The 25,717-nt window shown below is 33.6% G+C and overlaps 2 protein-coding genes across 3 annotated transcripts in view; one reads left to right on the top strand and one right to left on the bottom strand.

Moving 5' to 3' along the window:
- Ance-3 (angiotensin-converting enzyme Ance-3) overlaps nucleotides 1-25,717 on the bottom strand; it is a 511,373-nt gene that overhangs the window by 423,735 nt on the left and 61,921 nt on the right. The window lies entirely within an intron of this gene.
- Nucleotides 1,410-10,819, top strand: LOC141392702 (uncharacterized). Its single transcript, XM_073965583.1, has 4 exons — nucleotides 1,410-1,529; nucleotides 1,687-1,801; nucleotides 8,197-9,252; nucleotides 9,372-10,819. The coding sequence occupies exons 2-4, from the start codon at nucleotides 1,790-1,792 to the stop codon at nucleotides 9,381-9,383; spliced, it is 1,080 nt and encodes a 359-aa protein (XP_073821684.1). The 5' UTR covers nucleotides 1,410-1,529; nucleotides 1,687-1,789; the 3' UTR covers nucleotides 9,384-10,819.

The raw sequence follows: 25,717 nt of genomic DNA on the forward strand, positions 1-25,717 counted from the left end.
ATTGCTTGAGTGGAGTATTCCCCCATTGGCTCAACTTCATTTATTACCCTCTATTACAGAGAGTAATGTTTTTCAAATTCAATTGTACTTCAGAATAATTGTTTCACATAATCTTTAGTTATTTTTTAAGGCCCTTAATGGGCCTCTTCTAAGTGCACTAGTTCGCTTTAAATGATTTTTGGGGAAAATCATTAAAACAATGCCTCATCACCATTGTTCACGTTTGGCTGGCTGGCTGGATGACTAGCTGGAGGTGGTACAAAAACAACAGCAATAGCACGAAAAAAACAAAACCGTCAGAAGTGTTGTTACATTTTCGCACTTTTTCATGCTGCAGTGAATGGTTAATAGGCAGCACAAGAAGAAGACGAAGAAGTGTTGGCGGTAATACATATGCAACACCAATTGTTGCACGTTTTTGGCTGCTGCTGCTGTTACAGTTCATTATTATTACTACTTTTTTTTTTGTGAATGAGTGCGGTGTGAGGCAACACCAAAGCAAAAATATTATGCTTTGATTTAGTTTTAAATTACCAACAAATACTTGCAACGTGCCTAGACAAACTGTAATCATTTTGGCTATGAGTGATGATGGCAAAATTTGTTGCTGCTGTTGTTTTTGTTTATGGCTTGATGCCGCCACAAAAAAAAACAACAACAAATCCACCAAAAACTCCTATTGCAACAATAATGTGTTGGTCTTTTTGCCTAGTTTGGTGTTTGGATGATGGTGAGGATGATGTTAATGGTGGGGTGCTATATTTTTGGTTAAGAAGACCTGATCTACCCTCTACCTCCCTCTCTCCCGGGCTGTGTGTTTTCCCAATAATATTTGATATTGTGGGGTGTCTGGTGGAAAACTCTAGGCCTTTGCTAAACTTGCATTTTCATTACATAGCCGCCAGTTTGTTTTTCTTCTAATATGGCTTTACCAATATTTTTGGCTTAAGTTTTACCCCGCAACATCTTACTACCTGTACTGACGGCCTCTCTACTCTGTCTTGCTTTGCTTGGCTTAGCCATACGTTGTAATTTGTATGGGTTATATGCAAGCTTCTTGGTTATACTATTTTGTTTTAACCAACCGAGCGAATGCAGAAAAGCCAAAACAAGACAACCGTCTCTTTTGCTTACTTCGCTGATGTTGTTGTTGGTTTTGTTGTTTCTATCTACATTAAACGACCTGTAACGTTTTTGGGGGATCTTTAGCCAGTGACCCAACCCCTTCGTCGCTCACTTGTATAGACAGACACTTTATCTCTTGCCCCCTTCGCCCCCCCCCCTTGGCTGGCGTCACAAGAGTTGCGTTGTTTCTGCTCATTTGATTGCTGGCGAGCTATGTTTGGTTTTTGGTTTCTATTCGGTTTCTTGAAGTTTTTCGGTATAAAAGTTAGTGCTAACCGTTTGGATGGTATCATTTAATTGTTAACTGTGCAGCTATAGACAACATAGCAATCTAGCACAGATTTTCTTAAATTTTAAGATACGTGTGCGTTCCTTACGTTAAACGTGCGGCTCGGATACATAAAGTAATTATCATCGCAATAACAAAAAAATAGAGACAAAAGAAAAAATAAATTTTAATAATTTGCTTAAAGAAAAAAAGACAATTTTAAAGGAATAACAATTACTAAAGTTTTCTGTTTTCTCTCTCTTCATTTCATGTGAACGTGTTCTATCCTGCAGCATTACTGTGTAATTTGTAAACAAGGATAATTTTTGTGGATATTTGTGGCTAGTTGCTTTACTTCATTAACTAAGCTAAACAAAACAAAAAAACAAAAACACCATGAAGTTAATGGTGAGTAGTGGTCAACGCTTTTGTTAAGAAGCAAAAAATTGAAGTGTGAAAAGGACATTGACATCAAAAAGAAATGTGGATTAACATAAACAAGTAGTTTGAAAGAACAGTTAAAAAGGAAATGAATAATTCATCCAAAATGTGCCATGAAGTGAGAAATGGATCATGATCTTAATGAAGGAACACTGTAGTGATACATAGATGCATATTATTTAAGGAAAATGTGCACCAAACACGATTGTCGGAAAATTCCATACCGCTTAAAAAATGCCATAAACAATACGTGTAGCTCGAATTCAACTTCCAAAGACCACCGATTATCTGGCATAACAAAAAAACAAGACATTAAAATCAAAATTTTTGAAAATACTATACAAAGGTTTCAAAAGGATATTTTTGATGGAAACATCCTTTTCAGTTGCGAAAAAAAAAATCGATCATCAAGCTTAACTCTAAACGAGAAAGCAAATAAAAATCATTAAAAATGATCTTCACCCTAACAGGCAAAATTTCAAAAAATCAATCAACCTTATTTACCACTTTGGATCTGGGAAAATATACAGATTCCCAATTAAAATTATATTTATCAGATCTAAGTTCGATTCAATATTAAACTAATAAAATTGGAACAAAAGAAAGGGAAAGCACCTAATCAGCGATACGGCTGTAAGTCCTTATAAAATAATTATCTTAAAAAATCTTAAAAGGATTGGCGTGTTAATTATTTCTCAAATATTTCCATTAGTCCTAAAACCTCCAGATCCAAAAAACCAACTCAGGTTGTCAAACCAAATCCCTCACGCATTTAAAAAAATTATATAATGCCCCAGCTCTGAGAAGGTTCTCGAAAAAAGGGCTTTAAAGGCTTAATGTCGTTACTATTTCTCAAAGTTATCCATTAGTCATTGACAAAGCCAAATAAGGTAGTTGAAAAAATATCTCCTCAGCTTGTCTGACAAAATCACTCACCAATGTTCCAAAATATTTACTGACAAAATCACTCACCAATGTTCCAAAATATCTACACATACATACATATTTTCCCACAACATCCCTGAAGGGACAAGGGAGACTTCTCTCACATCAATGAGTGCACGCCGATTCATATTGGCTCAATGATATGGGACCTACTTTTTATTGCCGAGTCCGAACGGCGTGTCTTACGACACCACTTATAGAGAAGTTTTTCATGGCTTAAATACTCAGGAAATGTCGCCAGCATTACTGAGGGGGGATTTTGCCACTGTTGAAAATTTGATGTAGCTTGACCTGGGATTCGAACCGCAGAACTTCTGAGTGCAAAGCGGACGTGCTAACCATTGCACCACGGTGGCCCCCAAAATATTTTAATGTATTTTTAATTGCAGTTCTAAGACCTCTCATTGCCTTCTATTTGGAGGTCCTCAAGGCTAAATTTCATCAAACAATTACAGAGATTAAAACTGTATAAACTTACCATGCTATTCTTTGGAAAATTTGCCTTTATAAGCGCCTAGGACCTTTCATTGGTCACGTTTTAAAGTGGTAGAAACCAAATCAAGCGAAGCATTTCTATAAACTAGAAAAAAGTTTCCACTTTTTATGGTTCTTGTTGATCTAAAATCCCATCAACAACTTTTTATAGAAATTGGAAAAATAATCTATGGCAATCGGATATAACCCCTCAATTGCTCAAAACATTTTTCGAAAATTCACGAGTTTTCCCAAATTCCAAAAAAACATCTATAAGTTTTTGAGGCGGATTGAGATCATTAAAACCTATTTCGGCCAATCGAGCAGCAGAAGACAATCTGTATCAAATTAACTGTTATTAATGTTTTAGAAATTGAATCGTGGAAAGAGTTTTTATTGCAATTTTTATCAAAAGTTGTAAGAATAGTCGAATGTAGAAACATATTTCACTTTCCACAACTTCCATCCTCCCTAACTTGTACAAATACAAACTATAAAAAACTGGATAAATATTGTAAAGTGAAGTTTTCATACAAATTTGAAGCCTTTTCCTGTATTCGGTAGGCAAAATGTTCAAAAAGAAAGAAAACAAATTTCAATTTTTAGGAAGCTCCTAAATCTTTTCCAAAATTCCCACAATAAGAATCTGTTTGAGGCAATATATGGATATCCTTAAACTCCAATTCAATCAAAAATATTATGGTGTATGTCTATGCTATTCATTGAATCACCCTGTACTTATACATATTCCATCTAGTGGTAAATAGATGAACATCAGCGGTGTATGTCTATGCTAAGTCAGAAACACCCTATAGTAGCATCAGCGTAACGTAGTGACAGTACTTGAAAGATTTTAATGGGATTTTGCACGGTTTATGTCTATGCTAAGCCAGAAACACCCTATAACAGCATCAGCGTCACCTAGTGGCAGTACTTGAAAGATCTTAATGGGATTTTGCACGCACCGACTTAGTACACCTACTCTTAATTTAAACCAGAATTTGGACAGCTAACTTCCAACCATTTGAACATAAAAAATAGGAGATTTTTTGTAGTATTTTCTCTCTTACAAATCCCAACTCCATCAAGCTTCGTTTTAACCTAACGCCTAATCTCAAGTTAAACTCGATTTGGGAAAACTACATTCCAACTATTAAAAAATAAAAGATATTTTGGAATTTATTTGATATTTTCTCTTATAAACATCAATTCCATCGAGTATTTGAAGCTACCAATTTAAACAGATTTTGGACAGCTAAACTCCAACCATTTGAACATAAAAAATAGGAGATTTTTTGTAGTATTTTCTCTCTTACAAGTCCCAATTCCATCAAGCTTCATTTTAACCCTAACGTCTAATCTCTAGTTAAAACCGATTAGGGAAAAGTAAATTCCAACTATTAAAAAATAAAAAAATATTATGAAATTTATTTGGTATTTTCTCTTATAAAAACTTCTCTACAAAAGTGGTGTCTTAGACACGCCGTTCGGACTCGGCGATAAACTGTAGGTCCCATATCATTGAGCTAATATGAATCGGGGTGCACTCATTGATATGAGAGAAGTCTCCCTTGTCCCTTATGGGATGTTTGTGGAACAATTATTATTATTTCTCTTATAAACATCAATTCCATCAAGCAATTGAAGCAAGCTACCAATGAAGCCCTTTCTTTACCCATGTTGCAAACGAACATAACCTCTATTTTCCTTCAATTTAAAGACATAATAACGAACATTTTTATTAAACCCATTTGCCGTAGGGATTTTTAAAATAATATTTATTTTTAAAATATTATCTCAGTAGCAAATCCCATGTGTATTATTTTTTATTAAAGAGACATAATCACCAAACAGAAATTAAATTATGAGGATGGCGATGTTGAGCAAAACTATTGTGGTTTCGATCTGTGCTAATGACAGAATCACCCAGTTCCTATACATGCCCCATCTAGTGGCAGATAGAAGAAAAGCTAATGGTTTATATCCATGCTAAAACAAAACACCTTTATCATCATTGATTCGTCCAGTGACAAACGATTTTTAATAGGCTTTTGCATGCCCCAACATCTTATAGCTACTCTTAAGTTAAAACCAATTTGGAAACAGTAAATTCCAACTATGAATCTAAAAATGTTTGGGAAACAAAGACAAATTTGAATCTAGACCATTTGTTGGTAGGAAGTTCTCAGGACTAAATGACATATGTATTTTTCCGACATTTATAGAAAAATAATCCAATCAAAATCCCAACGTAAAAAATCAAATTCTATGCAAATGTCTGAATCACCCTGTACCAACACCTGTATCCTAACGGTTTATGTCTATGCTTAAATATAATCACCCTGTAACAGCCTTAGTTATATCCAGCAAAAATACTGGAAAGATTTTAAAATGCTTTTACGTGCTTCTATATCTTACACCTACTATCAATCTGATTTGGCGAAAACTATATTCTAAATATTTGAAATTTAAAGATTTTAGGGAGTTTGTTCAGTATTCCCTGCACATCGTACTCATTTTCCCTTCTTAGCAGTATTGCGATTCTCTAACTAATTTGTTGAGTTACCGATAAAAATCTTTAAAATTAAAACGTAAAACTATGTACGAAAAGTTCAAATAAAAACGGACAACATTCTTGCTATTGGTAGAATTTTACGACTACTTTTTATTCGTCTCTAACTTACCGAAAAATATCGTTATTTACCGAAATTTGGAACAGATTCAATAGTAGCGGAGATATTCCCATTAGAATAAAACGTTGAATATTTCCCCACAAAAGTTTTTACCCACTGCGACCCCTGAATATTATCTTTCCTTCACAAAAGCAAGAGGCTTCTCCTCTCTTGGACTTCCACCTCTACCAAACCCTTGCCACAAAGTTGTGTAGGGTATGAAAACAATTCTTCAATTCAGTGCCAATTCCGAATAGAGTGCAGAACATTGACAACCTCAGGGCATTTGCATTTTGAGCTTAAAGCGGTTAAGTCCGTTTTATTATTGTTATTTTCATCAGATTATCAAAATATGTCTAAAAGCGCAGGGATTCATTTTATCTCTCCCAAATAGCATAAAATCTGGATAAGGAAATGTACTGTATTGTATTTCTATGTATTCTAGCAACTAATTTTCCCAAGGAACATCTTCGAAGAGAAAAGATAATTTTTTTCATTTCCATAGAAAAGTAACACCAGTCACTATGACAACATGCAGTCTGAAAAAATCTAGAAAATCTATCGATTGCTTCTTTCACAGACAAAATACATCAAAAATCTAAAGAATTCATTTTATCTCTCCCAAGTAGCATAACATCTGAAGGAGGAAATGTATTCTAAAATCTAATTTTTCCACGAACACCTTTGGAGAGACCAGAAGAAACTTTTCACCTAGAAATTCTAAAACCCAAATGTAGTGTGCGAGAAGAATCAAGAAAATCTGTTTATTATTTCTGTCCTACTTTACTGGACAAAACTTTGCATGTTGGAAGTAAAATATATGAAAGTGTTTCAACTGGGCCGGCCATTGCATCTACTCCCCCTTTTTTATGATCTAGTCTAACGACCAACATTACTTTAGCGAAGTTCTCATGACTGAAAAATATGCGGGATATGTAAGTTAACATAGGGAGTTTTTGCCATAATTACAGTTTCTGTCAAAGGTGATTATTAATGCTCTAAATGATGGACCTAATATGTCTAAATGATCTATCTACCGACGCGTATCAAACTATCCTCTTTTCCACATAGCGTACTATTTTTAAAATCTCTATTCACCCTTTAGATAATTTTCCGATCACCTTGACGAAACTCTGTTAGGTAATGAAAGGCGTAAATAAATTATTTTCAATTTGCATCCCCTTCATCTATCAGGTTAACATACATAATCGTAAAAAATTTGCAGGAATAAAATACTCAATTATGTCTTGGATCGAATTTGACCTTTTAGAGCTATAGAAGTCAAGAAATAGCTAAAATGTCTCGGTTTTATTTCCCCACCAAAAAGCATTCGACTAGATCTCAGACTTTAAATCTCATGACAACACCCCTTGTAGCATGGATATTCACATTGTATGTTCACAGACGTACCAACTTGTTGTTCCTAAGTCAAAACCTATCGGTGCTGGATCTTTCCAACATTCCCTGTTCAACACCAGAGTAGTAAAGCGTGGAATTTTCAAAAGATGCATATACTGATCGAAATTTATATAAGATTTCTGAATTGGAAAAATAACTCTTCCAGATTGTTCCTATCTAATTTATGCCTAAAACAAATAGTTTCTAGCAAAAAAGTAGGTATAGTATGGCAATGTGGGCAAATGTGGTTTGTGTCTAAGCTATGATATGAATCGCCCTAACACTGCCATCTAGTGGTACATAGAAGAACATATAACGATTTGTATCTAGACTCAAACGGAAAACCCTGTGACAGAACCAGCGCCATCTAGTGGTACGAAGCAACATACTCAAAGGCATATAATATAAGAAAATGGGACATTTCCATTGCTACTATACATCGACAGAGGTGCCTTAATATCAGAGCCGGCTTTACAAATAATATTAATATAATGTTTTAGAAAACCGTGGAATTTTAAGAGAATTTGTTTATAAAATATTTGCAAAGAATATTGTTTTTCTTAATTTCCAAATATTTTTTTATTTAAAAAATACAGATTTTTTATACTTATTATTAGGCCCGACTAGCACTACACTCCAAAACATTTTTTTTTATTTTTAAAAGCAGTACACTTTTGTTACTTACTTTTTATCAAATCCAAATAGCAAAAATTTTGAACATTTTTATTGAAAAAAAAAAAAAAATAATAATAACAAATAAATTCAATTCGCATCTCTCTACGATTTTCAATCCCCTCGCATCTCTCCCCCTCACAATAACTCATATTAATAATAATTAACCATTTTTTCCTCCCCCCTCTCTTCCAACCACAGCGAACAGCATTTCTGCTCGCGACACTACTTCTCGTAGTCGCCACTCAAGTACGTGCCGAAGAAGAAAAGCAACCAGCCGGAGCTGAGGATAAAAAGGTGGATGCCAAGCCCGAAGATGAGAAAAAATCTGCCGATGGTACTGATGAGACCACCAAAACTAAACGTGGCCTACATCATTACGAAGATTATCATCATCATTCGTATCCCATACATGAACACAAAACCTTAACTATCGTTAAGAAAGTACCATATCCAGTACCAGTGGAGAAACATGTACATGTTCCCGTTGAGAAACATGTACCCTTTCCCGTTGAGGTGAAAGTGCCCAAACCATATCCAGTGGTTAAGCATGTACCTTATGAGGTAAAGGAAATCGTTAAGGTACCACATGAAATTCCAGCTCCATATCCTGTGGAAAAGAAAGTTCCCGTACCAGTACATGTACCCTATGATCGTCCAGTCCCAGTTAAGGTATACGTACCAGCACCCTACCCTGTAGAAAAGAAGGTACATGTTCCAGTTAAGGTGCATGTTCCAGCACCATATCCAGTTGAGAAGAAGGTGCACTATCCCGTAAAGGTCCATGTGCCCGTGGAGAAACCATATCCCGTTGAAAAAGTTGTACACTATCCCGTTAAGGTGCCCGTCGATAAGCCTGTACCTTATCCAGTTGAGAAACCAGTACCCTATCATGTTGAGAAACCTGTACCAGTGCCAGTTATCAAGAAGGTCCCCGTTCCAGTACATGTTCCTTATGACAGACCTGTACCAGTGCATGTTGAAAAACCAGTACCCTATGAAGTTAAGGTTCATGTACCAGCCCCCTACCCCGTTGTCAAGGAAATCCCAGTTAAAGTAGAGAAACATGTACCCTACCCCGTCCATGTACCCTATGAGAAACCAGTACCAGTCCATTTGGAAAAACATGTTCCCGAGTACCATGAGAAACACATCTCCTACAAGGAACCCGAATTCATTCACAAGAAAATCGAGAAACATCATCATGAACCCATCCATCACATCGAGAGCCACCATGAACTGTCCCTGGAACATGAGGTGGATCACGGTCACAGCTATGGTTACCATGGCTATGGCAATCATCATCATTTGTATTAGATTAGTTTGATTCTAATTTGAATTTTTCTCTTTTTTGTCTTTTCTTTTTCCCAAAACAGCATCATCACTAAGAGAACAATCTGAGAGCCAATCTTTCCCGGAAACCAAAAACAAAAAGTGTAAATATCCCCCCCCAAAACTAACCAACTATGGCTACGGTGAGAGATATAGCTTCAGAGAGTGATACCAGTGATATGTTAAATGTGAGAGAGTGAATTGAGAACGAGAGAGAGAAAGAAAAAATGAGACACAGACCGACCTTTATATTAAAACGTTTTATGGCTTTAATGAGTACTGATTTTAACGGTTATGGATTTTGATAAACTAGTGGTAAAAAACTAAACAATAACAAAAACTGCAACAACAACAACAAAACGTGATAATGGCCTCAAAAAACGGACATAGATTTTATATAAACAAAAACCCCCATATGCGAACCTTCGACTCCCCAAGAAAACCAACCCCAAACGAGAGAGTGTATAGCAAGAGAGAGACAACTACATTTTGGATAAAAAACCCGGCTCTCTCCAAAAATTAACCACGTTGACAAATGGAGAGAGTTAAAGGAACGAAATTCTTCTCTTATTAGCAAACCCCATTCTCCCCTCAACAACTTAGTTTTAAGAGTAACAACCAACAACAACACACAGAGAGAGATTTTTTTATATAAAATATTTTTTTATTATTTAGTTTCTAAGCCATCTTTTTGTGTATAGAACAATTTATAAGTTTTATTTTTTGTTTGTTTAACTTTAAGGCAATGTCAACCATGAGTAGTTTTATAAGGTAAAGAAAAACATTATTTAATTTTATTTTTGGCCCTCTCTCCAAGAGAGAGTGCATTAATTAGTGATCTCCTCAATATGTGAGTAAGACAAAAAGCTCCATAATATGATGGTCCGTCCAGCTAACTTTGTGTAGCAAAAGAAAAAAATAGTAAGACTTTATTTTAACATAAATTGAGATTAAGGGCCGCCAAACAGAAGGCTCCTCCCTACTCCCCAACAGGAATGTATAGAGATTTTATTTAAAGAAAAGAAAAACATTCTTCTTAGATTAGTAGTTTAGCTAAGCTTTTAATTAGCGCAACTTTTTATTGATATTATTGTGTTATATGTCATATGGCGTTATGTGTTTATTTTTGTATAGTTTAAAAGAAAAAAATTATAATCACACCCCACCCCTCTGATAGACGACAAACCGTATTGTATTCATTTTGTAAAAAAAAGTATTAAAAATATTTTACGTGTTTTGTTATAATTTCTATAGTATTTTACATACATACATCCATAGCTATACAAAATTGAACATTTATTCATTGCATATAACCAATATTTTATGTTACCAAAAACAACAAACAAACAACCCCCCATAAATCAACAAAACATTTTTCTGCAAAAGAAATGGAAGAAGAAGATGCAGTTGAAAAATGTGATACTGAAGGAAATTAAAGAAAATAAAAATGAGTAACGATAATCCTAGTGATTGAAATCGATAAAACAAAAAATATATATTTGTGTTTTACTTAAAGCAAAAAGGAAATATTGTAGGGGCAAAGAGATCAATCTCTCTAAAATACGCTAAAAATGCAAAGCAGTCGACAGCGTATAAGTATTGTCACAACGTATACGCCACTGCGGCAAACACATAAAATAGAATAATGGCAGTTTGGCAAGCTTCACTTCATTAAAAGGCAAACTTTAAAGTTTGTACATAGGTTTTAACGCTCTGACAACCAACATTGTCGAATTAACCCACTGTTCTTTATAAGAAAATTATTCGTTTTTAACGAATTGTCTTTATTGATCAATATACTGGGCATTGGGAAAATTTTTAGCGTTTTATTTTAGCCGATTTATTCTTAGCTATAACAGAATTCTGAGAAACAAAAAAGATATATTTTTGTCTTTTACTTACAACAAAAAGGAAATATTGTGGGGGCAAAGAGATCTTTCTCTCTAAAATATGCCAAAAATTCAAAGCAGTCCACAGCGTATAAGTATTGTCAAAACGTATACGCCACTGCGGCAAAATACATAAAATAGAATAATGGCAGTTTGGCAAGCTTCCCTTCATTAAGAGGCAAACTTTAAAGTTTGTACATAGGTTTCAACGCTCTGACAACCAATATTGTCGAATTAACCCGCTGTTCTTTGTAAAAAATTATTCGTTTTTAACGAATTGTCTTTATTGATCAATATACTGGGCATTGGGAAAATTTTTAGCGTTTTATTTTAGCCGATTTATTCTTAGCTATAACAGAATTCTGAGAAACAAAAATATATATATTTGTGTTTTACTTACAACAGAAAGGAAATATTGTGGGGACAAAAAGATCAATCTCTCTAAAATATACTAAAAATACAAAGTAGTCCACAGCGTATAAGTATTGTCAAAACGTATACGCCACTGCGCCAAAAGTCATAAAATAGAATAATGGCAGTTTTGCAAGCATCCCTCCATTATGAGGCTAATTTTAAAGTTTGTATATAGGTTTCAGCGCTCTGACAACCAATATTGTCAAATTAACCCGCTGTTCGTTGTAAAAATATTCGTTTTTTAACGAATTGTCTTTATTGATCAATATACTGGGCATTGGGAAAATTCATAATGTTTTATTTTAGCCGATTTATTCTTAGCTATAACAGAATTCTGAGAAACGAAAAAATTTGCTTACAAAAACTGGGGGTAAACCAATGCTGTTGGAAAATGGTTGTTAATCCTCGGGAATACCTAAAGTCGGGATTTCCATAAAGGGAGAATGTAACTAAAACCTTTTACGGCAAATTCTGTAGAAAAAAATCTTCCCATCGATTGAAACCTAAGTCAAAACCCCTCAAACACCTTCAATTGTATAGTACCGTTCTATGGGGTACACCGACACACAATGATTCAAAATCCTTTTTCCTGACAATATTTGAAAGGTGACATCTTAAGTTATTTTTCTTCAATTAAAATACCATCTAAATCCGTCCATTGGCCTCAGAGCTTAGGTTAATATATCAAAGTTTAAAATATTTTATTTTGTTAAATAATTTACATACTTTTTTAAATTATTTTTAATATTTCTATACGATCAGGCTAACGTGGGTGTGCATCATTGGAATAAATGGTTTCGAGCCTCAAGTATGTTTAACGAAATCAGTTTCAGACAATTTGGAGAGGATTTGCCTTTGTCCGTACGTTCGGATGGCTGGTTCTCACGACAACCCTAGAAACCGATTTGGTCCACGCTTTGCATCCCGTAATATTTTGTCTAAAATTAGATCAAGCTCAAAAATGGGTAACATCTCTACACTCCTTCCGAGAAATGGTGCGCACAATAACTTTCGAAAGATGTAACAGATTTGTTACACATTATAATACTTTTACCAGGTCCGGTTCATTCCTTTGTGTAACTCGAACACAAAACTGCAAATTTGTTCGCAAAAGTTCAGTTTAAGAACATGTCTATGATAGTTTTGAAATTACGACCGAATATTTTTTTGTGCAAGTTTATACTTCTTGAGATAATTACCCTTTATCTGTAGAAAAACCTACGACCGCCAAATAAAATGTCAAGTGTGCAAGATAACTTTCGAAGAGAGTAGCCGATTGGGTCCAAATTTTATTTATTTACCCATCGCATTAGTTGTTCAAAACTTACATAAAATGTAGAGGATACCGGTCTACTTCTTCTGGTCCTCCCCAGTAGAGTTGGGTAATCTAGTTCCTAGTTCCTTGTACTAGTTCCAAAACGTATGATTAACAGCATGAAATGTAACGTGTGCTGTTAAGTATACGCAGTTTGTTCAAAGAAAAAATGTGGGCCATTGGAACTACGAAGTGAACGAGATAGTTCCATATAGTTCCTTTGGCACAACTCTACTCCCCAGCAAAATTTCAAATATTTTGGTTTAACTACAGGTGGAGCCCCGATGGAGAATACGTTTTAAAATTTATTTCGTATAGTTTTTGCGTTCTTATTGTAAAAGTATAGCCTGTTTTCTTTCCAAAAGATTTTGACATAAATTTATGGTGTCAAATGGTGCGCAAAAGGTACCTGCCTCTTTCACATACTTTGAATCTTTTAACCAGGTTTTCCAGCCGATGTAGCTTTAAATTTATATTTCGGGTTCTCTATGAACAGGAAACATCTGCAGCAAAAGTAGTTGACATTGATACTATATTTGAATACTTCTTATTAGTCCTATTATATTCAGCGTTACTTATTCGACGAACATCGGTGCGAGTAACTACTGCCACAACGTATACGTCACTAAAAAAATAAAATACATACGAAATTAAACATTATAACAAGGAGGAAAAAGACAAGGAAACACCCAAGGCAAATTGCAGTCGACGTAATTAAGGATTTATATCCTAGACAATAAATCGATAACTTATATCCCAGGGCTATCAGAACGATTTTGTAACTCCAATATTTATAATAAGGAAAAATATCAATTAGCACAAAAATGTAGCAATACCGTCAATAGTTTATTTAGTAAGACAAAAGCAAAGCTTAAAAAAGAAGACAAGTGCAATGTAGTTTATAAGATCAAATGTAATGGGGACGGAGCCAACATATGCCAACATATATGTTGGCACGACAAAAACAAAACTAAAAACTAGACTATCCGGACACAAGTCGGATCAAAAAACAGACAAACCTTTAGAACAGAAGACGGCGCTAGCAGCACATTGCACATTAACTGGACACAAACTAAATTTTAAAGATGTAGATATATTGACACAAGAAAATAATTACAAACGACGTTTTACATTAGAAATGTTGCATATAATAAATGTCCCGAATGACCAAAGAATGAACTACAAAACTGACACTGACCACTGTGCACATATCTATAGGAATTAAGTTCATAAGTAAAAAGAGAAAAAACCTTAGTTTAGCGTAGACAGTGCAGCAAAACTGTGGCTTTTCTCACAAAATGTAAATTTGTGTCTTGTAATTTGTTGTTATCTATTTATAATATATTGTGTTTTTCGTAGAATATCCCTGAAGATGACTGTCGATGGCAGTCGAAATATTGGAAACAATAAAAATTAGAGAACAAACAATAAAATAAACATTGTTTTATTCGAACGACCTTAAGCCAAACTAACCCTCAACATATAATAACAACAACAGGTCAACAATAAAAACAACAACACTAGACAATAACTATACAAATAAGAACAATTCAAAACGTATCTGTCGCCTTTGCCGACAGCAAAATACATGACAAATACAACAACATGAGTGATGGACCTAAATATACTATGTACAGATCCATACTTTTAATAATAATTCGAATTTAAATAGGTGAAGATTTGAAAGTTTCCAGCGTAGTTTTTACGCGTTTGTGGGGCAGGTATCAACTGAGCCTACACCAAAAAAAAAAACAATACATAACACTGTGTGTCATTTTTTGAGTCATGATTTATTAACTATATTCTGACTACGCAGAGTGATAGAAGACCAAAAATAAGAAGACACGTGTCCCGGCGATTTTTCCTATCACTTCAACTTTCGCGGTTATGGGGCCACAAAGGCCTGAGGCATTGATGTCAAAAAGGGATCATTTGTGTGGCTAATATCTTCTAAATCACTGAGAATTTGGGTTTACTCGTGGAAACAAAGTTGTAGCTCTCGTCTTAGAGAATAATAAATGTGAATACATAAAATCTATTCAACATCATCTTCAAGGTCAAAAACGTCAAGGTCAAATTTCCCCTATAATTTTTTTTCTCGGATTTTAGGTTACAGATATCAAACCGATCAGAATTGAAGCAAACAACCACCTACAAAAATGTACCTTAAGTCTCAATAAACAACTTTCTAGAACATACGAACTCTGTATAAACGGCTCCTAATTGTAAAATCAACGATAATTTTAAATCATTCTTTCCTATTCAGTAAATAACAAAACTGTCTAAACTAGTTTATACTTATATCTTTGAATTTGAATTTTCTTACTTGAACTGTTTTACCGACACATATACCTATTCTAAGTATTTACATATTTGCCTTAACGAATACTGAATTATTTACGTTAAGTAACCTAAATGTAAAATATTGTAATTATGAATTTTCTTGCTTGGTATTGGCTCAAGTTTAGGCCTTATTATTTTGTCATCCACGGTGAGCACACACACAGGACTCGTCCCAATAAACCAATATTATTTGAAATCTAACTCTGCTTTGTTTCTAATCTTAACTCGCTTTTCGACATTTGAATAAATAAGTTTCGGTCTGAGAAATTATTTAAGCTACCACTCTAAATTGTAGCACACCGCTAGTGTCAGCGAACCACTGTTCTCTTCTATAATCCATTATTTACTTACAGTCCACATTCTCAAAACCTTTCAAATTTCCTTGAGTTTTAAACAATTGTATTCAATTGTTTGTGGATTTCAGCTTAAACAATCATTCCTAGATGTGTTCTAAAAAGTTGTTCATTGTAATCATAGGTAAATTTTTGTAGTTGACGGTATCTTTAAATATTGGACGGTTTGTTATCTATGGATCAGAATCTGAGAAAAAAGTACAAAAATCGAATATTTTCAAAAGTTTTTCGCCATTTTCACCATTAAGGAGCGTTCATAGACAGTTCGTATGTTCCAATCAATTGTTTACTGATATTTTGGTACATTAATGTGGTTAATTACACTGTGCAACACTGAAAATGCAAACAACTTCTAGTATGCATTTTTTAAAAGTACATATTTAGACTATAAAAACCCTAGTAGGGTTTTGTCCTGTCAGATCCAGTACGGATTTTATGGCCTCATCTAAACCGCGCTAAATCTACACTTTTTGCATTTATCAGGCCTTTATCTCAGAAACGAATAAGAATTTGGCCTTGCTGTCCTTAGCAATATTGTAGCCCTAAACTAGTAGAACTTATCTTTTGAAAAAACCACATAAGAAAAACTCCATCTAGGGCATCTAAATCTATAAAATATAACAAATTTTACATAATTGCTGAAATTCTGGTCAGTATCGGCTAAACTATTGGGAGTTGAACCAAGTAACCTTTTGCAAAAATCTTCCAAATAAAGTTCTCAACAATTCTTTAGAACATTCTGAAACTCTAAAATGCTAACTTCATGTTGTTTCCGCGGTATTTTGCATCATATCTTTTACAACACGTATTTCAAACACAGTTCACATCAACAGTTTATTCTCGCATTTCGGATTTAACTACATGATTGACATTTTTTATTAAATCGACGTTGAAAAATGTACTGAAAACAACGGCATAGAGACATTTGACAAAAATGACATGTTCTGAAGAGTTGTGTATTACATTTCAGGGAATATTTTTCCAAAAGAAAATATTCAGATACGGTGCGAAATGTATAAAAATTGTGGAATTTTTGCATATATTTTGAAATTTGAGGCAATAAATGTAGTTTTTCGAGATCATTATGTCTCCAAATATTTTATTCTTGTCCTTATCTACAAATTTGCTTCAGGGGTCAGAAGAAGATTCGCATTGGTTTCAGAGATATAGCCCCGAATTTAATTAAAAACTCAATATTTAACCATGTTTAGATGGGGCCATAAAATCCGAGTTGGATCTGACACAACAAACCCAAACTAGGGTTTCTTGTCTTTTGGGTGTGTACTTTCAAAAAATCCTCAGTTCGAGTTGTTTGCACAAGATCACCTTAAAAATGTTGCGCAGTGTTATTTTCTTGATTTTTCAACGGTTTAGTATCTACGGAGCAGAAACTTATAAAAGAGGATAAAAGTCTCAATTGTATTGCTATTTTGGCCATTAAGAACCGTTTCTACAGAGTTCGTTTGTTCTAGAAAGTTGTTTATTGAAACCTACGGTACTTTTTTGTAGGTGTTTGTTTGCTTCATTTCTAATCGGTTTGATATCAGTAGCCTAAAATCCGGGATAAAATTATAGTGGAAATTTGACCTTGAAGATGAGGTTGAATTTATTTTATGTCTTCACAATTATTATTCTTTAAGTCGAGAGCTACAACTTTGCTTTAACAAGTAAACTCAAATTCTCAGCGGTGTGGAAGATATGAGCCTGATGAAATTATTTCTTTTGACATCAAGGGCTCAGGTCTTTGGGAGCCCATAACCGCGAAAGTGGAAGTGTTAGGGAAAAACGCCGGGACGCGTGTCTTCTTATTTTTGGTCTTATATCACGCTGCGGTGTGAGAATATGGTTAATAATTTTCGTGTTGCATAGTATTTTTTACCAATAATAAACTAACCGTAATTGAGTCAAACCTCTTATTAAACTATCGTCTTTTATTTGTTATTTTCTTTACATTGCATTGATGGCCATTCATACGTATTGGACGTACTGGCTCCACTGGGAGAGCCTTTGCTACACTTGTTCCCCAAGTTCCTATAGTGCGGACTAAACAGGCAGAGTTCATCATAAATATTCTTAAAGAATAATTGAGCATACAAATTTTTCTCTTCAGATGAAAAAAAAAAAAATATTTTTTCAATATCTAAAACTATAATCAATTCAATTACTAACTGTTTTAAAAGCCGAATATCTAAAAGGAATTTCATGTAAAATTTCGGAAATAAAAATATCAATTTAAGCAAGCGTAATTTCAATTAAAGATGTTCTGTCAAAAATGAGAAAATGTTTAAAAATTAAATTGTCACATTTTAAAATAATTATGAAGTAGAAAAGGAATTATATATTCCTAACCTCTTGTCTATATATACATTATATCGACGCCTCCAAACAATAGTATGCTAAGTCGACTTAGCATGTTTTCAAGTTCTTTACATTTTTATATTTAACGTCCTTTAATTTAAATTCTGTCAAATTTTGGTAATAATCGGACAATCCGAACAGAAGTTATAAACAAATATTTACTTAGCATAGTACTGAAGGTCAAAGAAATTTCCAAACTTTTAGAGCTTGTCCTGCAAAACTCACTGTTCAGAATTAGCAAACTATTATTTGGAGGTGTCGAACGTCTTTTAACTTAAATTCTGTCAAATTTTGGTAATGATCGGTCAATCCGAACAGAAGTTATAAACAAATATTGACTTAGCATAGTACTGAAGTTCAAAAAAATTTCCACACTTTGAGAGCTTCTCCTGCAAAACTCACTTTTTAGACTTAGCATACTATTATTTGGAGGTGTCGATATATTCTTAGCCATATTAATATTACACGCAATAAAGAATTGAAAAAAAATGTGAAAAGAAAAGTAAAATGATAGAATGTTTCGAGTTTTCAGATGAGGAGAGAATACTTGAACTGCTATTTTAAGGACGAATTTATTCTTTAGTATAATCTAGGAAAGTACGCCGGAAGGTTCCTGAGAACATGGACGCCAAAAAGTCATTACGACCGACGGAACGGGAATGATACAAAAGTATGTATGGGCTGAATGAGGACACCCTCAGGCATCATTCTGTTGTTCCCTAAGAGCTCTAGTCCACTAAAGTTGGAAAATCACTAAAATTTAGTACCTGAGGAAAAATAAAATAACACTTCTTAATGGCAACAATCCTACCTACCTAGCAAAAAACAATGAACACAATATCTGTTATATTTTCCGAAACATTGCAATTTTTTCTCCAGAAATTTGCAAAAATAATGTATTTTCCAAAATTGGGAAAAATTGTCGTCTTTAGGACCTTCCAATATTTTGACCTAATTTTTGGTTTCCTTAGTTTCAATAGGTTTACTGCCGAATCCCACATAGAAATTAACAATCGGCGAACAACAAAATAGGGTTTTGGCCAGAAAAATCGATTTCTGAACCATTGTGTTCCGACGCCCAATTTGACATTAACTGGCCTGGGAATTGAAGCAAGGCATTCAGTGCGGTGACCAACTTCATTGCCTGGTTTAACACGAAAACTATCGAAATTCTCAAAATTTGGTGTTTTGTGAGTAAAATATACAAAAATGTCTAAAAAATGTCTAAAAAAAATTCTAAAAAATTACCAATTACCAAATCAAATGTCGTTCGTTGGTAATGGCTAGGGTGTCCAAAAAACCGGTTTTTCCAAACAAAACGGTTTTCGGTTAACCGAAATTTTCAGTTTTTTCAAAAACCGGTTTTCGGGTTTCAAAAATTTTCAAAACCGGTTAACCGGTTTAAACCGGTTTTGCAAAATAGGTACAAAATTGCTCATAATTTATAAATATTTGATTAAAAATGTACGGCAAGGGGTAAATTAAGTATAACTTATTCGTTATTATATAATTATCTGATAATATCCTTGTTATTTAACATTCAACCTTAAAGTGGAGACAGCAAAGATAAGACAGAAATTGTGCTCTAAGAATAGTAAAAGCCCTTACAGATATAAGATTGTGTACCAAAGGAATTAAATTTACATTTTATTAAGTCTGGATTCTCCTTCTTGCGTTGAGAACCTCAAATTATAGTGCCAGAATCAAAATGCATTTTGTTATCGTTACCCTTAGAACAAGTTCTAAGTTTACTGTACTAATTCAAAAACGTGTTAATAACGTCATTCAAACAACCGTGATTTATTACGTATACACAGTTTTTTTATAGATCGTTCAATTGAACTATATTGGAGTTGTGCCATTTTACACAAAATATTTGTGAAGTTTAAAGGTATCTGACATGTATAATTTTTCCGTACCTTTTGTCAGTTAAGTTTATTTTACTTTCAAGAATACAATTGTAATGAAATTTTAAAAATATTACTACTTTTTTAAAACCGGTTAACCGACACAAAAAACCGGTTTTTTCGGTTAACCGAAAATGACTATTTTGGCGAAAACCGGTTTCGGTTTTGTAACTCAAAACCGGTTAACCGGTTAACCGGTTTCGGTTTTGGACACCCTAGTAATGGCATCAGTTAAGAACGGCTGGACCGATTTGAATAATTGTTTCTGTGAAATGTTCGTCATAACCCGAAGCCCGCTTTTTTCAATTTCCAATTTTAATATTTTCTATAAAAACTACTGTACCGATTTTTCTGAAATTGTCAAGGAGCGGGGTACTTCCCCTATACCCCATTTCTTTAAAAATGCTATATCTATCTTCTTATATATAAAAGACAATGTGTGTATGTTAGTATGTATGTTCCGTATAGACTAAAAAACGGCTGAACCGATTTTCTAGAAAATTTCAGAAAATTTACAGGGAAAAACCCTTGGTCAAAAAAGGCTATATATTTTTTTTTAATTTCGGAGGGGGCGGGGTACCTCTACCATGCCCTACTTTTTTAAAAAGGCTATTTTAGCACACCCACTTTTTAAATATGTTATTTATTCAAAACTACCGAACCGATTTTCCTGAAAATTTCAGAGAATGTGCAGGGAGGACATGTTTCGGAGGGACGGGTAACCTCCGCTATGTCACATTTTTTAAAACCGCTATTTAAGCAAAACTGAAACGAACGATTGAATTAATTCTTCCGAACATCCACCCAGCTCCGAACCACCCGCTCCGAACTTCCACTCTCCGTACCACCCCGCTTTTCCGAAATTTTTTGTGGGAGGTACCCGAAAGAGTGGACCAATTTAGTCCATATTGGAACATCATCTAATAGAAATTTCACGATGTACAATGTATTGACCAAATCGGTTAATTCCTTCAAGACTTATCGTGCGCAAAAATTCTCCGAACATTTTCCAACTTTTGTGGGGGAGGTATCGGAAGGAGTGGGCCGATATAACCCATCATCGAACTTAACATCGAACTTGAAACAAATCGGTTCATCCGTTCGAGAGTTATCGTGCGCACCAGCCAGACAGACGGACGGACATGGCTAAATCAACTCCAAATTTTCTGAAACAGATTTCGTCCAAATATACTTGGGGTCTAAAACCATTATTTCGATGAGGCACATTTTGCACGTATAAAAGTGTATATACCCTCATTAGCATAAATGCTGAGGGTATAAAAATAACATACAGAGCTAGGATATTGAAATTTCAGGAAGTTTTGCATAACAAGGATTTTTTAGTATTTAATTTTTCAAGGACATTTTTGATGTCCTTGTTATACTTGAATGCTATAAGCATCGTGAGATGAGTACAAGTATTTAAATTATTTTTTTGAAAAATTTTGTCCTTTGAAATTTGAATGTCCTTTAAAAGGTCAAAAATATTAAGTACCATTTTACTCCACTTTTCCTATAGTTTCAGACGTATATTGTCTGGTTCATCTTAACGTATTTATTTGAAAATTGTCGGATGGTGTTATAGAATACCGTAAGGTCAAATGGAAATGAATAATTTAAGGAATTTTAAGGAATAATTTTGTATTGTCCCACGATTTGGTGTAAAAGTATTAATAATATTATATTCATTTTTAATGAAAATCAAAACATAAGGAAACTGATGAGGAGTTTTGTAAGCTTTAAGCTTTCCCTGAATACCACACATTGAAAATATAGTCACTTTGACAATTTTATTTTTTTTTTTAGTTTCAATTTTGCACATTGAGTGTAAGGATGCCCTTCCCAAATTCGTATCCATGCTGCTATTCAATTTAAATTATATTCAAGGTTCTGTTGTTATGTTACACCAGTTTTATATGAACAACAAACGAAAAACACACTTCCAAATATTGTAACAATTTAGTTTATCGATTTTACTTAATACCCTCCTCGTGTGTCACCTTCACTTGTCTATGTTTTTCCTTATTTGATTTACCCAACAAATAAATGCATTTTGGTATTTCAAAAAAAAAAAAAATTGTTTTGAAAGTAAACAATTTTTTATATCACTATTTAATCAGGTCCATTATCTGGCAATATTATTAGTTAATTGCTCAAAACACTTGGCCAATACTACAAATATTGTTGTTGTACAATAGCAGCAGCAATAACAACAAGAAGACATAAGACTAGGAAATGAATTGGTAATGAGAGAAGTTTGGCAGCATTAATGTGCTGTTGTGGCATTTGGTAGTTACAGCTGCCACTGCTGGCTGTCGATGGTAATGGAGCTGTTATGCCAACTCCATGAATCATGACATTCTTCTTCTTTTTCGTTAGGAGTACTAAGATCACATATGTAAAGCTTAAGGAGAGAAGTTAGGGGTGCTTTATTAGGAAGTTGCTATGTGATATGACACTCAAAGTCAACAGTGAAGTGAAGGGTTATATAATTGAGGTTTTTGAGTCTTTGTAGGTTTGCAAATTTTTTTTGGGTAATGTTGCCTTTTCTGTTGGTTTTTAATTAAGAATTTATTTGTTAAAATATTTTAGTGGGCTACATTAACTCATATTTTGCAGGTTTGCTTGGGAAATATGTGTCAAACAAGTCGATTATTTTTTTTTATTACGAGGTTGTTTTTTATTACATTGCAATAATACATTTCAGAAAACTGGAGTAATATAACTTTTGTACACTAAACAAGGTATTATAAATATTATGGTCACGGCATGTGTAGACTTCGTCATTTTTTTTTTTTTTTTTTTTTTTTTGCTAAGACTGTTAATAGAGTTTGCATTACTTCTAAAGTATCCTTTATGTGATATTCTGTTTGATGTCCTGGTGATGTATTTTTATTTAGTGTTGATTTCAATGAATTTTCAATTAACGAGGGATTAGGTTGCTCTATTGAAAAATGTATATGGTACTCTACCACTCAAAGTCAAAATTGAAAGGTTGCGTATCTGTTGTTTTTAATTATTAAAATTTTTAATTATTAAAATTTATGTTTCTAATATTGTTTGTAATTGAGAATTTATTTGTAATATTATATTTTTTAGACCACATTTACAGCTATTTTACAACCATACTTAGGTAATAATTTTTTTATTACAAGGTTATTTTTTATTATATTGCAGAAATAATTTTAAGAAATAAAAATTTTATGTCTATAAAAAGATATTAAATATGTGCAGAATTATATTGGAGAGAGACATATGCCGGTGGCATGTGGGAAATTAGACAAATCAAGGCACATGCTATGAAAACCATTCACTATTAAGAAAAACACTAGTAATTATTTTAGTAGACCATTTATTACATATCGTAACTCATGGCTTTAACATAACGTCGGTGTCATGCTTAAGTGTCCCCTACACCATTTTTGACTTTTTGAGATATAGGTGGTTTCGAGGGTTTCGCGTATGCTCTATCTAAATTTCGGCGGCTTTTTCCTATCTGCTCTAGTTTTCGAGATAACCATGTTTCTGCCCGAAATCTTATGTTCTTTTCAGGTGTGAAGTTAATATTATAATAACTTACAAATTAAAAAAAAATAAATAAAATAAACAAAAAGTTTTGAATTTATTGAGGCAAAGATGGGAAAATTGTTTTGTCACTTTGTTCCATATGATGTACAATATTTCACATTTGTGTCATAAGTGTGGATATGGAACAACTAGACAAAAATTCTATTTTTAAAAAGATTCTCTATAACTTGTATATCCCAACAGATATTCCTCTAACTTTTGGCAAATAAGTTCTATATACTACTAGCAAATGCCCGCTACTTCGTATGCGGAAAGGGAATAAAATATATATGAACAATATTTTATATGGAAGAGGTGAACACTGGCGATTCTGTTGTACTAAAACTTATTTTTAATTTCAACATTTAATCGATTTAATTACTTTTAATACTGTACACTGCAGTTAGAATTTCCAAAAATATCTGCCATATCGCACCTACCATATTTTTTATTTCGAATTACCAAAACTACGACCTCATATCACAGACATACACCAACAGCGACTCATATTGCTAATTTCAGATTTGACTTCTGGTCAAGGTTTTGAAAATGCTCCCAGTACGAATTTCCAAACACTAAACTTTATCTCACCCCTTCACAACAATTAAAAGTTCTAGCTTCAGCGGTTTCGCCAAGAACCCGAAAATTCTACGAACCTAATTTTCGGCATTCAAAATGGCCACAAAAATTCGTATATCACCATATAACGGTACCCCTCGACTTAGTGTATTTTAAAAATAGAACAAATCTATATTGCCAAATTTTCGTTAAATTTGGACCTTTTGGGGACACAAAATTTCATTTAAAAAATGTCTACTTCAATACACTTTTATTAAAATAGATATTTTGATGACTTAGAGTATTTTAAAGATTTTAAGCACATTTTCCGACCGAAATTCGGAATTTGTGGCATGAAAGGTTAGAAAAAACTTTTTTACAAAAAATTGTACTTAATGTGCACGGGTATGTTAACCGTATATAACGGTAAATTTTTTTGATGCATTTCAATTTAGGCCTTCTTATTATTGGACCACGTTTTCAAATTAACATAAAAAGACAAAAAACAATTTTGAAAAGATACTTCACGTTTGACTACATATTTCCAGTACATTATTTAGAAACGCCTTCGCGTTAACATAACATCAATAGAACAATATTCAGTACAATTTTTCAAACTCCGAACTTTATCTCAAATATCAAAATGATCTTCTTAACAAATATTTTTCCATTTCGTAGTTTTTTGTCCAAATTATATAATCCAAGCTTTGTTCCTACACCCAACGCCAAATTTAGTACCATTTACTACTTTTCGTTCTCCTATAGCAGGTATTTCTCACTTTAACCGTTTACACAAAACCAAAATGGTTTTGGTACCAACATGTTACCAAACTTTTCGTACACATATATAGGTAAACGTTTCAAAAATTACTTCCTAATATTCAACACAAATACCAACTGCAATTCACTTTTCCAGCATTATCTCTTCCTCTGAAACAAATTATAGTACTATTTAGTACTTTTTGTATAAATAAGTAAGCATTTTCAAAACCTCCTCTCCACCTCCTCTCTAAACACCAATTACTAATCTAATACAGAATTTCAAAATTCCAGTTCTACCCCTTTACAAAATCACAAATTGAACAAAATTCTGTACCATATCCAAAATGTACCAAATACCAAAATGTACCATTTAGCACTTTTCGTACACGACTTTCCTATAACTACTTTCATAAATTATAGCCAATGTAGTTCCATTTAGCACTTTTCCATAAGTACGCATTTCCAAAACTACCTCAATCCTACACTCCAACAGTAATCTGTTCACGCATATACAAATTGTTTCGAATTTAGTACGATTTAGTACTGCTTCGTGCACATTAGTACGATTTTCAAAAGCTACCTCCATATCTCAATTCTAGATTCCAACAGTAATCTTAATTCTAAATTTCAGCATTCCACCCAAATCTAATGTGTACTAAATTTAGTACGTTTCGTGTGCTTATAGTTAGAATTCCCAAAAACTTTTCTTTGTTACTTTCCATTTGTGACCCTCATTCCAAATTTCAGGATTCCAACTCAATCCGTTCACCCAATTTCAAATTGTACTAAATTAAGTACCATTTCCTACTTTTCGTACCCTTACAGTTCGAATTTCCGAAAACTTTTCTTTGTTTCTTTCCATTAGTGACCCTCATTCCAAATTTCAGGATTCCAACTCAATCCGTTCACCAAAATCCAAATTGT

This window comes from Musca autumnalis, unplaced genomic scaffold (assembly GCF_047663935.1).
Source record: "Musca autumnalis isolate F117 unplaced genomic scaffold, ASM4766393v1 scaffold_2, whole genome shotgun sequence".
Taxonomy (NCBI): domain Eukaryota; kingdom Metazoa; phylum Arthropoda; class Insecta; order Diptera; family Muscidae; genus Musca; species Musca autumnalis.